Source organism: Dermacentor andersoni, chromosome 3 (genome assembly GCF_023375885.2).
Source record: "Dermacentor andersoni chromosome 3, qqDerAnde1_hic_scaffold, whole genome shotgun sequence".
Lineage (NCBI taxonomy): Eukaryota > Metazoa > Arthropoda > Arachnida > Ixodida > Ixodidae > Dermacentor > Dermacentor andersoni.
In genome coordinates this window covers 46,012,115-46,028,798 of record NC_092816.1, presented here as the reverse complement: position 1 = coordinate 46,028,798, position 16,684 = coordinate 46,012,115, and the positions used below count along the sequence as shown (strand labels likewise).

Sequence of the window (16,684 nt, the reverse complement as noted above, 5' to 3'; positions counted from 1 at the left end):
AGCCAAAATCGAAAAAATGGACTTCCTTCGATTAAATGCAGTTTTCAAAATGGATACAGCCAGGTTTTTATGGAATGCATAATGCGACGTGTGCACGTGTGGCTAAATCAATTCTGCACCTGTTTTGAATCCAAGAGGTGCGGTGCTCAATCCAGATCTGTGCAACCTTTCTGTCCCAAAAATGGCCATTGTGAGCTCTTCTCTTTTTATGTGATTATCTGGAACATCCCTCACCAGTACCATGCCTCCAACCCCACCTACTGACGCACCGCATGCAAAAATGCCCAATGCACGAAAAATAAAATGTGAATTCACTTCCCTCGCCTTTCGCACATAACACCTAATACAGTAAAACCTCGTTAAACTGTACCTGCTTAAACAGAAGTTTTGTTTTAAAGTATCAAAGTCAAATCCCCGACTCAGCGGCCATTGAACATAATGTCTTTTGTATCCGCATAAACCGTACCAGCTTAATGCTTATGTATCGGCTAACATGTAATGTTTCAACTTTTCGTCGCGCAAGCACGGCGATGTGCCTTCTCTGTCAGGCAGACTGGCGGAACAACAAGCTTCAGAGATCGGAACAATGGCCTCCAAGTGCCCTGTGTGTTCACGCATGAAGCCACATCAACATCAACGTCATTTCTGCAGCATGCCAGAGAGCGTTGTGGCATTGTGAATGCGAGGAATCACGTCATGCCGAAGCTTGGCTGAAAAAGACTCCGGATGCTCAGCATAGAAGAAAAATTAGACATTGTTCGTGCTATCGAACATGACACAAAGAAGTCTGCGCTGGCATGCGACAGGGATCTGCTGTTCACTATGGTGTGCAGCATTTGGAATGCAAAGAAGTTGCTCGGCAGCACTGCTGCGACTGCGAAGGGATGTCGGCTACGAGGTTCGACTTTTCGCCATCGTTGCCTCTGTTGTTGCCGAAGTGTCGGCTAGCGACAGTGACAAGGACGACACAGAAAGCTACAGCACGGGGCGATACAGGCTTGACAGCGGCAGAAGCTGCGCATTACGTCAGCCTCATGAATGCAATCGTGGCGACGAGAACAGCGCCCCACAGTGAAAAAGGCGCCCCGCGACTTCTGCAGTGCTACCGCGCGCGTGCATCAAGAATTCGTAACGCCAACAAGGAATCTGCCATGCCAGTGTTTGCCGAGAAGAGGGGGCTTGCTGAAAAGCTGGCTCTTAGCATCAGTAAGTTTGAGGCCACTGTTGTTGCTGCTAGGCCGCTGCGGCATCAAACGAAAATAACACTTTTATCGCGCGAAGTGAATAAATACTGCATGTTTTTTTTCCCCTTTCATCACTCTCTCTCTGAGTTACATTGTTGACAGGTAAGTGGTCGATCTCATGCTATTTCGGTTAAATAGCACTGCCGTTTAGCACATACTTTTTCCAAGCTCCAGCCAACTACGGTTTAACGAGGTTTCACTGTAATAGAAAGGCAATAGGAAGACTAACCATCAGTATGAAGTCACGTGCTTCAGCAACGGCCTTATGTCCAGCTTGTGTCCCATTTTCAACAAGAACCTGTCATAAAAAAGAGAGGGCATAATGGCTATCTTGAAGATTTACACAAGTACAGCAGCCATGCATCTCACATAAGCTGAAAACATTCGTATGCCTGGAAATCATGTATTTCAACCACTTTAGGTTTAAAAATAGAAGTACAGACTAACACTGCAATAAATACTAAGTTGCAATTCAGGAGCAGAAACTGTCCCTACTTACAAAAGAAGACCACAAAAGCTTTCTACACAGTGTGACCCAATCATCAGATGTTGACTAATGCTAATGGTGTGTTCATTCTCATGTAGTTACTGTATATACAAAACTCTAACATGAACCAAAAATAATGTGAAAATCGCCTGCAAGCAGGCACAAAGCTGAAACTTGTGTTTGTGGTGTTAGCAATGTCAGAACCAGTGCCATCTCCACTGTCATTACAAGACGATTACAGTGTGTACAGGTAGACGATGCTGACATGCTGCTTACATTATGAAAGCTCATTCGAAAAAGAAGGTATTTTACATGGTAGCAGTGAAAGAAGTGCATCACATGTTTTTGACGTACTATTTTTTTTTTTCATTTGGTCTCTATCGTAAATATTACCTGTAAGACTTCGCCTCTACAAATGAATTAAGCACTGTCCAATCGATCTACTTTGGCACCGGGTGACCTGCATGAGGTAGGAGCCGAGATTGGTGACATCTCGGCATCTACTTCAGAGGTGGTGACATGCAATACTGTAGCACGCAAGCATGAGAGTGTGTGCTTTGCAAGGAACCAGTTGTTCTTTAGCAGGTGGTGCTGTTGTCCACTGTGAGATCCCGCTGCTGTCATTAGCACAAATAAATTCAGAGCTGGAGGAATGGCTGATCTCTGCTGATAATTTTCTTTTTAAATACTCTACCTACATTCTAGTTTTTAATGTAAATTTGACCACCTGATGTTCTTTGGTGTGCACCTAAACATCTAAGTACAAGAGCATTTTTGCATTAAGCAACCATCAGAATGCGGCCGCTGTGACAGGGGATTGAACCTCCGTTCTCATTCTGATGTTGTTTGCTTGTGGTGTGCCAAAAGTTTTCAATGGGAAGCTATTTGTTCCATGTCAATATGTCGGAGTGTAATCCTTGTCCCACAAGTAATTGCTACTTAAATTGCTACTAGCGGAGACAAAAATACATAGAAAGCTTGGCATTGGCGTGATAATTCCACTTATAGTTGAAGAGACTGAAAAACATTTTCAGCATTACATTCGAGACACGTCATCCAAAAATTTTTCAAATCTTTATTCTTGGAGGTACAGTGATGAAATCTTGTACATATATGTAATGTTGTGAGCTCATATCGAATATAAGGTCTATTTACATTTATTGCCTTTAGTTCAAATTTTATGCAAGCTACTTTCAATTATCTCCTGCAAAGATTTGCAATATATCTGCTCCCTAGATTTCGCTAAATAAGGTATCAATGGCTTCTGTATCTTTCAAGGAATTCAATACGATAGACCTTATAGCTCTGCCTTACCTAGAACACAAGTCGTGAGGTACTGAATTTGAAACACAACAAAATGTTTTTCTGGTGACTAGCTTTGAAGCCCCGCAACTGTTGTTCTAGGTAAGACAAAGCAATAAGGTTGGTCTTATTACATTCCTCGATTCATAGAGAAGCCATTGGTACTCTGTTTAGTGAAACTTCACGAACAGATATTTTGCAAACCAATGCAATAAATTATTTAAAGGAAGCTCGCATCAAATTAGAACCAGAGGAGATAAATAAAATTGGACTGCATATTCAAAATAAACACATTACATTACATACACTTGAACCTTGTTATAATGAAGTTAAAAGGGAATCAGAAATGACTTTGCTATACCAATTACTTCCTTATATTCATTACTGCATTATATGCATGCACAACTTTAAACATGCATAGAAGACTAGGACTACGCGGCCTGCCGAACCACTACACAGCCACTTATGTTATGAAAATTAAAGAAAACAGCCGCCAAAAAGACGCTTCGGCGTGTGCAACACGCGACTTTTAGGACCCGATACGACAGCCATTGCGATAGTGCCCTTATGTTCCAATGTTATGATCTTTTGCTTCCACTTTCCACTTGGCTTGCTATATTGCTGTAAAACCTGTTGAAGTAGTAGAACCTTCTTCACACATTTTGGAAAAAACTGCGAGGAAAACGGTACTAACTGATAAAACATACGAGCTCAACTAACTAGAAAAGTTTTGAGAGACTCAACTATTGTTGAGAGCTACGTAATGTGAAGCGTCGCATGGATCGTTGTGGTGCAAGATGCCAACGCGCATTGCATTGGTGGTGCTCAGGCAGCCAGAGACGCATTTTGTTTTCCCATTGTCTGGTGGTTTAAGAGGGTCACAGAAAACTGAAACGAAATCGAGCTGGTGGGCAACGGCGGATGCTGACAAAGCAATATTGCCTGTGGTTTAGCTCTGGTTAACCAAAGTTGAATTGCGAAAGCAAGAGCTGCATGACTACGCTTCTGGTCTTGAGTTTTCTTGCACGTTCTTCCTCTGTTTCCTCGGCACGTCGTCTACGCAGCGTCTCATTCTGACGATCTCGAGAACTCAAAGCGGTCTCTTCCGCAGTTGAAGATTCACTCCGGGAGGTGGCACGACTTCTTCTACCCGCATCTTCGTTACGACGCCTCTCGACTTGTGCAGCGTGTTCTTCTGGTGTCTCTTGAGCGTGTTGTCTCTTCCTCGCTTCGTTCTGTCATTGTTGCATCTCCTTCGCACTCTCCGTAACGTCTAAATACACTGAGGCGAAGCACATATATATATATATACACCCCCTTCGAAGCGACACCTCCTCTCCCTCTATCCCAGCGGAGCACATCTGATGAAGCGAGCAGCGACGCCATCTGTTGGAGTGTTGGAGCCGTGTTGCAAAGCAACGACGGCTCAAGGTCGTTCGTCGGCCACGGCATATGGCATACGGCTGCCTGCATACGGCATACGGCGTGACGAGCCGAAATGGCTCGCTGGCTGGCATAGTAAAGCTTTCGCTTTAACACGTGGTCACATCGCGCCGCCTACGGAAGAGAATGGCCACACATTTGGATTATTGCACATTAAAGTGTGCATGCAGTGTGCTACCAAAGACACTATGCACCATGCGCTGTAAAACAGATAGGTGAAAATGCTTATCACAATAAGTTTGGCGGCGACAGCTGTGAATCAGGCACGCAACGACTCGGTCAGAGATTTGCTGGTACCAGAATAAGAAACTGTGCACCATCGTTTTTATGTGAGACAGGCAGCTATATACTGTTCTCGATCGCGCTTGCCTGGCGCCTTCTCTTGTTCAGATGGGATCTAGCAGCCGGAAAACGTATAGAATCGCCATCTGCAGCAGGGAATGACAGCGCATTTCGATTATCGCCTGTTAAAAGCGTGCGCTACGCTTCCGATGGCACCACGCACTGTCAAAGGCAAAGATGCTTATTGCGATAGGATTGCTGGCGACAGCTATGAATGCCGTGTGCGATGACACTGGAGATTTGCTGGTACCGAAATGAGCAACTGAGTGCGCGCCGGCATTCTCATGTTAGATGGTCGGGCGAGTGTTATGGTGAAGCTTCTGCGATGGGCAGCTACATCCTGTTCTCGGACGCGCGTGCCTTGCACATTTTCTTGTTTACGTGAGGTCTAGGACAGGTATCATACAATTGTAGATTGGCGACGTACCGTATTAACACGATTGTAAGTCGACCACTTTTTTTAAATTTCAAAGTTTGAAGTTGGGGGGTCGACTTACAATCGAAACCAAAACATGGCCCCACCAAAAGAGCGAGACCAACGGGAGCTACAACGTAGTTACAATTTTATGTTTGCTCTATGATCCTACCCGTATCTTTTCATTATCCCGCGTGTTTGTTTGCTTTTTGGAAGGGTTTTTCAGCATTTTCGAGAGTTTTACAGTGCATGCAACACTCATGGGGGGGTGTCGATAGTTGATGGAAGCGCCGCTGTTCCCATTTGCGGCAGCACCCTCAGAATGGCGGCGCTTGCGGGGAGTATCGGTAGTTCATGGTAAAGCAGACACCGTTCGCGGTTTTCTCGTTCTCTGTTGAAAGGCATTGGCATTGGTTTGACTCGTTCCACTTGACTACCGATTACATGCTACTTATATGCTTCCTCAGTCATCATGAGTGCTCCAGGCCCACTAATCATTCGGCACTCGTTCTCAGCAGCGTTCAAGAGGGCTACCATCCTTTACGCCGAAGAAACAAATCACTGCGCAGCGGGCCGCAATTTCGATGTTTCTGAATGGGTGGTGCGAGAATGGCGACTGCAGCGAAGCAAAATTTTCACCTGTGATGGCAAGTGAGAAATTTCCCACGTGCCGAAGTCTGGACGCTTTCCGGAGCTGTAGGCTAAGCTTGCGGCGTGCATGTACGTCGCTGAAACGCGTGATCGGTCCCTGCCAGTCAAGTGCTACATGGTCATGAAACAAGCCCAGACCTTCACCTTAATTTTAAGGCCTTGCTCCGCCATGAGAACAAGTGGCTGGCAGCAGAAGACCGCCAAATTGCGCCAACCGGACCTGTCAAAAGAACCTCCCTGACGGCTGCATGCGGTTGGATGCATTCGGCGTGGGCTGTTGTTTCACAAGATGTCCTGGTGCGGTCATTTGCCAAATGTGAAATTTTGCTGGACCACGACGCGCTGTGGGACCGCAGCAATTATGACGATAGCAGCACTAGTGAAGACCAGTAATCCAGTGACCATGTCAGCTACTACTAAATTTTCGTTATCGAATGCGCCCTCGGGTATGCTCTCTTTTTTTTCCTTTTTCTTCTGTCACGCAATATGGGGGGGTCGACTTACAATTGTGTAAATACGGTATGGAACATTGGTGCCGAAAAATTGTGCTTTCCTGAAACGCGTGAACCGGTAAAATATGAGCGTAACTCTATTTGGTCATTTCTTGTGTTCTCAGCTGCGAATTTTGGCGCCAGAAAAATGTTCGTAACGGGAATGTATCAATGAGGTTCTACTATATTCGTGCGCCAGAGCTTGGCAGGGCACCAGAAACACGGACGCATTCGGCCACTGAAAGTGAAACTATCCGATCCGCAGATTTTTAATGGCCTAGTGGCTCTCTTGCGTGAGCGCGCTGGCTCATGCGGGTTTAACACAATCTTGGAGGTTATGCCTAGTTGCGTCAGCAGAGTGCAGCGCACTGCAGTGTGCGACAGAAGTGGAGGCACTGATTTTAGCATGCCACGAGCAAGCACCATCATTGATATGCGGTGCAGCTAGGCACGGCCTCTCGGGTTGCGATCTCGGAGCAGCTACGTGTCGCAGCAAGAGAGATGCACTAAGATAAGAAAGAAATGCTGCCTGTGCGCAGCCACCGGTAGTGCAGTGGTGTGGCATATTTGACATGAGAACACTGAACTGCCGCACCGAACGAGTTCGGAATCCAGTGAATTTGCTATGCTCGGTGTACAACGGTCAGTATTTTTTATTTTGGAGACTAATCTAGCTCGCTATATCTATTGGCAGATAAATATTTTTTGTTAAAACAAGGTTTAAAATACATGGACTCTGTAGGGATTTCAAGGGAAATTGCATATAGTACTTTACTATATCTATTATTTTCTTGCATCCCGTTTCGTTATCACAAGGTTCAAGTGTATATGTAGAAGTTTGCACCACTATATATCTCAAAGAAGAATTAATTTTTTCAAAGACCCGGCTCCCCGCTTAAGACATATCCCCATTCTGAAGTATTAATAGCATGTGCGTATAGTAAACTACCCAGTTAATATGTCAACGCTGCTGCGCATTATGTCGTCAGATGGAAGTCTTGGCTCGGTTTACATTTGCTGCAATCTAAATGGTTTCATGCAACGCAAACGTAGAAAGATGCTCTAGAAACTCATGCCGATGTAGAGACACATGAGCCATTGATCAACGAAAGCAATCAGTAACAGTGGCGCCGGCTCTACACAAAAATGCACAAGGGAAAACCTTTTATGAAAACAGATCACATCTAGGGACTGATAATGGCGCTCACAACTCAAACAGCAGCGACACAACAGTGATCCGTACCAGTAGGCCGTTAGTCTTGCCCCACAGGCTGGCCACTGTTTCGAGCCTTTGTACAGCATTGGGTAACTCCATGAGCGAGAATGCACTAACCACGAGGTCAAAGGCGATCTGTGGAAGAACAAATGGCAAGTAGATCACACTAATGCTGACCAAAAATGTTAACATTAAAGAAATTAAAATAGGTTACTCTGGAGTGATCATACAACCTTATTACCTTTTTTTCATCATGGTTACAAACAAGCACATGAACAGAAGCAAGTGATGTGTGAGCAACGAATGCCAAGCAGTCAGTCTCAGCATGTCATGGAAAAAATCTATCCGAGCTTGTTACACAGTTAAATAATGCATGGTTACTGCGTTCAAGCACTCTGTCTCAGTTTTACCACTCAGGAAGGATAAGCAGTTTTTCTTTGGAGATGGGAACCTTTATAGCATTTGTGCGTACACGTGTGCTTTTGTATGTGGGTCAGTAAGTGAGTAATCAAGTTAATGAGTAGGTGAGTGAGTCTGTAAACATGTCAGTCAGTAGGTGAGTGAGTTATTGAATATGAGTATGTGAGCAAGTTCGTGAGTGGGTAAGCAAGTTATCATGTCAGTGAATCATAACAACTTGTTCAAAAAAAAAGTTCTTTCAATCCTACGAGAAGACGGAGCATTTGAGCAAGTGCAGTCACTTTGTGGTAGTACTACCAGCTTCGTGATTCTGACCTGTTGCTTCTTGCACTGTACTCACTATATCTGGCACAGTCAAACTACTGCCTGTCACCTGTCCTAATAACAGTGGTATCACCCTAACAGACACTTGGCACAGGGGATGTGACCAAATGTCTTGTTTAAGGTGGAATGTTCAACATTTACAGCCACAGAAAAACACTGCTGTCCTGACTGCACAGTGTTCCGTACTAATTTCGGCATCCGCACTGTGAACAAAGCTGGGGTAAGACTGCGCAAGCACATCGCTTTACAAACGGCCACTTGCATGCTTATGGTTTGCCAATGTTGTGCTTTTGTCAGCAGTCATCAATAAGGTGAGGCAGGAATGCCAATTAAACACTGTCTGCTCAGTGATGTAGGAGGCAAAGCAACCATTTGGAAAGCACGATGCTCGCGCGATCTCACCCTAGGAATACAGTTTGGCAACTGTTTAACCGCTGCAATGAAAGTTCTGAGGCTAAGTAACTGCATCATGTAAGTGCACTTATTCATACCATGTATGCCAATGTTTATTATTTGCATTGTCATGTTAAGAGGAAGCTCTAGCTCAAGGGCAACTTGGATTTCCCTATTCAAATACATGTAAGATGCAGGTATGCTTTTACGAGACAACTGTTGGACCAATTTGAATTAAATTTGTTGCATTTGAGTGAAAAAGCTAAATTATAATGAGCTTTTAAGCTCATTATAATTCTGAGAAGTTCGAATTAGAACCTGGAATTTTTTAGGAACTTCCCAGAAATTACGGGTGTACGAATATAAAAATTTTCAAATACGAATCGAATACGAATACTTAGCTTCCTATGTCAAATAATGATATACACAGGCATTTTATTAGCAAGTTGGGTTAATTTGTTATGGTGGAACATCGGAATTGCATTGTCAATGTTAAAAAACTAGACTAGTAAGCCGTTACACTAATAGATTGTGTATTTGGCTCATCTTAACTTGGAAAATTGAGTAATTCCCACTACCTATCTTTGTCGGCCTGTGCCTTAAAATACCACATCACGATGATCTCATCGCTCTTCTTTGCAGTCTTGATCATGCGTTCTCTTTCGTATGCTTATCTGAAACGTGGTTATCATCTCATGACGGGAATCTATACGGTCTTTCAGGTTACACTCCTGAATATTGTCATCGTGAAGGTTATCGTAGTGGCGGTTCGGCCATTTTAGTAAAATCTTCATTGTCATATAAACGTCGCCATGATCTTTTTTTTCGTCATTGCCTCTGTGAATCAGTATGGCTAGAAGTAGAGAGTAATAACCTGCAGCTGCCTACCAAACGTAACATCATAATTGCATGCATTTATCGCTCACCTTCTTCCTCTTACATCGAATTTTGTAAAGAATTTGAGCAGTTACTAAACACAATCACTGATGAAAACAAGGATATTGTGATATGTGGCGACATTAACATCAACATTATCAGCCCTGACAGTCAATGTTGCTCTGAGTACTTACGTACTTATCTTAGCTGCGGTCTCTCCTCACAAATTACAGCTCCAACGAGGTGTGAAATAGGCGGACCTAATACTTTAATTGACCATGTACTGTCTAGCATACCTACTGATCTTAGCACAGCTGGAATAGTGGAATATGCCGTAACAGATCATTACCCTATATTTTTTTGCATAGGTTCCGTAACGCCTTCTCAACCAGCAAAATATGTCAGGACTTTCTTTGATTCTAATAAATTCACTGGTATGATTCGTGCAATTGACTGGGCTGACGTGCTTGAAGAGCAATGTGGTGAAAGGGCTTTTGAATGTTTTTTTGCAAAAATATCTGAATGCTCTAACTTATGTACAAGTAACACTACGGTGACGCGGTGGTTTAGCTCGCCAAGAAAGCCTTGGATTAGTGATTCTTTATTGCGGTCCATTAAAAAAAGAGATAATCTTCGTAAGAAACTTAAAGTCCAGCCATTCAATAATGCGTTGCGATTGCGCTTCCACACATATTCAAATGTTCTAACAGCCACTTTAAAAAATGTCAAGCGTAATTACTACGAAAATAAAATTAGAAAAAATGGAAGTGATACCAGACAAAACTGGCAGGTTATTAAAGAATTCTTAAACATCAGTACAACTAAAAATCGCATATCGTGTATAAACCACAATTCTGCTAATATTACTGACCCTCAAGACATAGCTAATGCTTTCAGTGACCATTTTAGTATTGCAGACGGTAGTCAGCCTGATTCAACGTTGCTTAGTTTTCCGCGCTGTTCCCATTCATTTTACCTGTTCCCCACTACACCGCTGGAAGTATGTAACATTATCAATTCTCTGAAAACAACCGGTCCGGGCCTCGACTTGATACGCCCCTCTAGTATTAAGCTTGTGTCTAACGAAATCTCACTTGCGTTAGCACATATAGTAAATAGACTATTTATAGATGGCAACTTTCCTAATCGCCTCAAGACAGGTAAAATAATCCCAGTATTTAAAAAAGGTGACCATAAGTGCACGAGCAATTATCGTCCTATCTGCATTTTGTCTTTCTTTAGTAAGGTCATTGAAAAACTTATACATAATCGCTTAACTAAATACTTATCCAAATTTAATCTTTTAACTCCTGATCAATTTGGTTTTCGTGACAATTTTTCAACTGAATTAGCGCTTATTACATTTACTGAGAGGGTCAAATTAGCCATCGATCAAGGCCTCTTAGTTGGTGCTCTCTTTATTGATTTCACCAAGGCGTTTGATACAATTAACCATCGTATTCTTTTAAGTAAACTTGAATCATATGGCATTTCTGGACCACCTTTACAAATAATTCGCAACTACCTAATTGACCGACAATATATAGTCGAACTTAATGGTGTCTTGTCCTCATCAAAAACTGTAAATACAGGTGTCCCTCAGGGATCAATACTTGGGCCACTTTTATTTCTCATATTCATTAATGACTTGCCAGAAATAATAACACATGCGCACTGCCTTCTTTACGCTGATGACACCACCATTTTCGCATCTGATAAAAATTTATTTGCATTGCAGGATAAACTTAACGCCGACCTAACGAATGTTCATTCATGGTGTATAAAAAACAAGCTAACCATCAACCCATCTAAGACAACATTTATGGTATTCCATTCTTCTAAATCTTTGCACATTGACTCTATTGTAGTGTCTCTAAATAATAATGTATTTGCAAGATCCACGTCTACTAAATTTCTTGGTGTAGTACTAGATGAAAACCTAAAGTTCCAGTGCCATATTCAATCACTTATTCAAAAAATCTCATTTGGTATTCACATCATAATAAAAACTCGCTCTTTTTTCCAGCAAACCATTCTCATGTCTTTATATTACGCGTATATACACAGTCATCTCTCATACTGCCTGTCATCTTGGGGTAATACATATACCACACATCTTCATCAGTTAGAAGTTTTGCAAAAGCAGGCATTACGATTAATTGCATTCCAATCGCATACATATCCCTCTGCTCCAATATTCCGTTCCCTAAATGTTTTACCTTTACGCATGTTATTCAATCATAAGCTGTCGCTACTTATGTTTCGTCTTATAAATACCGAGTTTAATATTCCAGGTTTTAATCGCTCTAGCCTTATCAATTATAACAACACAAGATTTTCAGCTCAACTCAATCTTCTTCTTCCAAAAGCAAGAACTAACTATGGGAAATTTACCGTCGCGTTTTCAGGCATTTCTGTTTGGAATTCTATACCATCTGACATGAAGACATCTACATTATTATCATTCAAGCGTAGAACGAAGGAGCATTTCATGAACACTTTAACTGACGCGTAGCATACCTTAACAAACCTTGAATTAATTAGTATGTTGTTCACTTTAACATTACGCAATGTACTTTTCAATTACCGTGTTACTAAATTTTGCCTTAATTGATACTTCTCCTCGTTGTTAGCTTTACGTGCCATTTATCCTCGTTTGAATTGTTGCATGTTATTTTCAAGATTTATTCAATTATTTTTCTTCTTTTTAACTATGTGAATATACCTGTGATATTGCTAACAGATTTTTTTCCTATCTTATCGTTTATTTCCGATGTAGAAACTGTATAATATATGACATTGACTCACTGTTTGCCACGATCTTACTATCCCCTTTTCATGTTTTGTTAGGAGGTCCCCCCGACAGTTGTTACTTCGGGACCTCCGAATGTGTACTTATACCCATCTTGTATTTGTTTTGTCAAAAATAAATATTGATTGATTGATTGATTGATTGAAAAATGCCCACAAATTCGGAGGCATTTGACTCTGTGCCAGACATCACTCATTACACTTGCTGTCAGCAGTCAGCAATAAGCTGAGAATTGGGGATGGCACTGAAAAAAAAAAAAATATGAAAGGAAAAAAATCACCGATGATTACGGCACTGCCTAATGCGAAATTTCAGCGCACCTCTATATGTGTTTTCATTTCGGTATATATTGGCTGGCGCAGATAATCTGTCTCGAGCGGTGCGTTGCAAATGGAGCGAAGTGTGGCATGACTGCCTCACTAATAGTGAGCGTGGCCATGATTCACAGCAGCCGCCACAGGCAGACCTCCGCTCACGCAGCACGTTTCCGCACAGACGACATATGCTACTCTGGCGCCATCTCGTAGCCTTCGTCACCGCAAAGTCCGTCGTGCGTGGCACTACGGATTTCTTCTCATGTTTTCGTCATACCATCCTCCTGCACTTTCCTCCTCACATTGTTTACGATAATCCAATCTTTCATTTCCCGCTGCGCACAGTGTCCACTCTCACATTTTGCTGTGTTCATTCACTCGGTTACGAGGTAGGGCGCTGACACTGCAGGAACGCGCGACTAAGAGCTGCGCTCTAAAAGTGCACTCTTGCTGTCTGCAATCTCGTGCCCGTTGCTACTGAGAGGCTGGTTTTCCCGCACAGTTTAGCCGTTCAGTGGATAAGTGTGCTTTCCAAGTTAAATTTCGCTAGCGGCACAACATCATCACAAAATTCAGCACAAAATAGTGCCAACATTCTTAGATAAGATAGAAACGAATTCCAAGAACCGTGTTTGCTCCTGCAAAGCCAGAAACATATTCAATTTGATTCCATTATTCATACCCAACCAAATATTGAAACATTGTCGAATATGTATTTTCAAATCGAATACAAATATTAAAAATATAATATCAAGAATATTTGAACTTTTCGACCATTTACACAACCCTATAGGTAGAAACTGGCAAGTTGAAAAAAATAATTCAAGCACAAAGTTTACAAATCCTGAACTCTGCACCAAAAGCAGATATTGAAGCTCTGTAAACTGCATCTGCTAGAGCAGCTAAAGCAAACAAATGTGGCATACGGATTTATATCATGTTTACGAAGGCTATGCAAAAGCCCTACTCACAAATTAGTGGTATATTTCAGAGTGATGTACAATACATCAATTTTGTCTACTTGAGGACTACCATTAGGTGCAGTTCCCAGAATTGTGATGTCCTTACATACTACTGAGTTAGAGTCGAAAATGTGATATAGACAACTTTTTTTTTTAATTAGCAATTTTCAACAATTCAACAATTCAACAAATGAGCAATATTCTTCCTACAGTCACTAGATCTTAACATTTTCTTTCAAATGTAACAAGCCATATAAAGATTGTTGCAGTGGCTGCCAAGATAAATTTTTCTGTTCCCATGTATATATATAGGAGTGGCCAAGCTGAATCTTCCTCTTAAGTTAGTATTCTTGTAGCCGTCAATGATTGCTTAAACACTTTGCTAGTTTGCTTGCTTGTTTGTATGTTTGTGAGCGAGCGAGCAAGCAAGCTGTGGCGACAGTGGCTGTGCAAGTAAGCGAGTGGGTGGGCGGGTTGGTGGGTGAGTGAGTTATAAAGTGGGTGTTGAGTGAACAAATAAACAAGTATGTGGTTGGTATGGAAGGTGAGTGAGTACTAGAATGAATGAGCAAGTAAGTGAGGCCCTGAAAGATCATTTTGCCACAAGTTGTACAAAACATCACACGTGTGCGCATGCACAAAAAGAAACTGCAGCTTTCTTGCATATTTAGTGCTGTGTTAATACAACTGCCACATCAAAGTGGTGCAAGAAACAAAAGGCAAGTGGAAGAGTGAGGGAGCAATCACCTTATCAGTGGCTGGAAGAAATTCTCGCTGAAAGAAGGAACGAAACTTCACCTGTCCATTGGCGTTTCCACCTACATATTGAGAATGCCACATAGTTGTTGAGCATTGCAGAGGGAACCACGACAAACACCAAGCAAGTTCATTAAAGTAGCAATTCTTATATCTAACACAACATCTTAACAAACACACCCAACACTTCAATGCATGTTTGTTCTACAAAAGTGCAAAAGTAGCAGCATACGAGATGAGCGAGCCACAGTGAGTGCTAAAATGTACCAATGCTCTGCTTCCACGTGGCGCCTTTCTGCATCTTTGCGTCATGACACGTACACTTTCGTATGCAATCAACTTGATTTTTTTTCGCACCTCTAGTAGGTGAACAAGCTTGCATTTTTGCAAAACTAATAGTATTTGTCTCAAAAATACTCCAGAAATATTCAATTGAATTCCTACTTGGTCTTTATTATTCAAATTTGCTTAGAAATTGAAAATTTGTTATTCACACACCCTTATTTTCAGCTACGGCTGGGATAACAAGTATCTAGCTCTAAGCCACTTAGCAGTCCACCTGAGGTTGCTGTTGTGCAGATACGCTTGCATTACGTCGTACTTATAGTTGGAAGCTGTGTTGGGTAAAATTTTTTTGAAATTGATGCAAAGTGAGAATAATTCTACATGGCCTGATGACTGTTCTGAAGGCTACCATGTTGGACGTGAGCATGTTTAACAAAGATTCCCCCAGTAATCAGGGCATCACTCACATGAACAAACTGTCAAGACTGAATGAGTGAGCGAGACAAGAATAAGCAGAGCAGTGCTGCTGCCGCATGTGCCTAAAGCGTCCAATGATTTTTGGTTCAGCATGTCATATATAATATCAAAGGCCATAGATCTAGACTGAGGAACTCACAATAACACATAAATGCACAAAAATATTCTTGAGCCATTCCATTCACTGTGATGCAATGCATGCTGGCCATTCCATTTCCTCTCTAGGTATCGCATGCCGTATATCTCAACTCTATTGAAATGCTTTACACACAAAAGCTTATTCTTTACTTTGTTTTATGCATATCCAGTAAAACTTCGTTAATTTGGATTTAACGAAACTGAAAAAAATGTCTGAATTAGCTGAATGTTGAATTATCGACGGTATCAATGCACAAATGCTTACAACGTCAACACACTTTTGTTTACTGAAAGAACCAGCAAATCCTGTTTCCATTTTCCACAATATTAATGCGGAAGCTGCAATTCTCATCGTCTCGTAACTGATTAGCACTTGTAGCAGTGTGGGCCTTGCGACTTCCTTCGTAGCACGGTTGCGGTGTGCATCTTCGTGAGATACGCTTTTTCACTACTGCGCACATTGCAATTTTTTTTTTTGCCCGTGAGTTGGTCGCGAACAGATCGCCCGTTCATCACAATACAGGCTTGCACCGAGTCAAAACAAAATTACACGTCGCAAACACAGCGGATGAAACCACGGCCGCTATCAACGCAATTGTGGACAGTGACCTTGCGGTTCTGAAGGCGCATGGTTGACATGCCCACCAAGTCTAAACGAAACTATGATTTGCGGCAACAACTGCGGACGAAGCCAGCGTTGCTATCGATGCAACTGTGGATGGTGACTACACAGTTTTGAATGCATGCGGCCGACGCGCGCTTCGAGTAAAAACAAAACTGCTGTTTGCCGCAACCGCTGTGGACGAAACCACAGGTGCTATCAATGCAATCATGGGTGGTGACTACGCAGTTATGAAGCCACGCGACTGACATTGTGTTATGAGCAGTGGAGGTAAATGCACGAATATAGGCTTTAAAGGCGAAAATAGGGTCGCAGCATTCCAGCGTTGCCATCATTCACGTACGATTTCAGCTGATGACTATGGTGATTGTCTGACTTATTGTATGTGTGGTCTAGTAAGTCAGAATTAAAGAAAGTTTGACTGCATTAAGTAATGCATACACCAGCCAGGAACAGAGGGCAAGTTCGAAGTACGATTTTCCAAATTAACCAGAGTCGAATTAACGAGGTTTTATTTACTGTAAATGTTTTAAGCAAGTAACTCATGCCTGCGGAATTGTCCTTAATATAGTGATCTCAACCTTAACACTAAAAGCCCGCATCGCCTCAACAAGTGAGACTGTGGTGTGTCTTTACAAGCACTGAAGTACATGTCACACATTCTTTGGTAGAAATGAACAGTGCAGAAGCGGACCCCTCTATATGATGATCACA

General features: G+C 42.2%; 1 protein-coding gene across 2 annotated transcripts in view; it reads right to left on the bottom strand.

Moving 5' to 3' along the window:
* LOC126548741 (ribosome assembly protein METTL17, mitochondrial) overlaps positions 1-16,684 on the bottom strand; it is a 50,991-nt gene that overhangs the window by 18,279 nt on the left and 16,028 nt on the right. For both annotated transcript variants that reach the window (XM_050196894.3, XM_050196897.2), the window contains 3 exons: positions 14,440-14,510; positions 7,619-7,726; positions 1,474-1,542 (listed from right to left, as the gene is read on the bottom strand). In XM_050196894.3, coding sequence (XP_050052851.1) covers positions 1,474-1,542; positions 7,619-7,726; positions 14,440-14,510 — 248 coding nt within the window. The remainder of the gene's footprint in view (positions 1-1,473; positions 1,543-7,618; positions 7,727-14,439; positions 14,511-16,684) is intronic.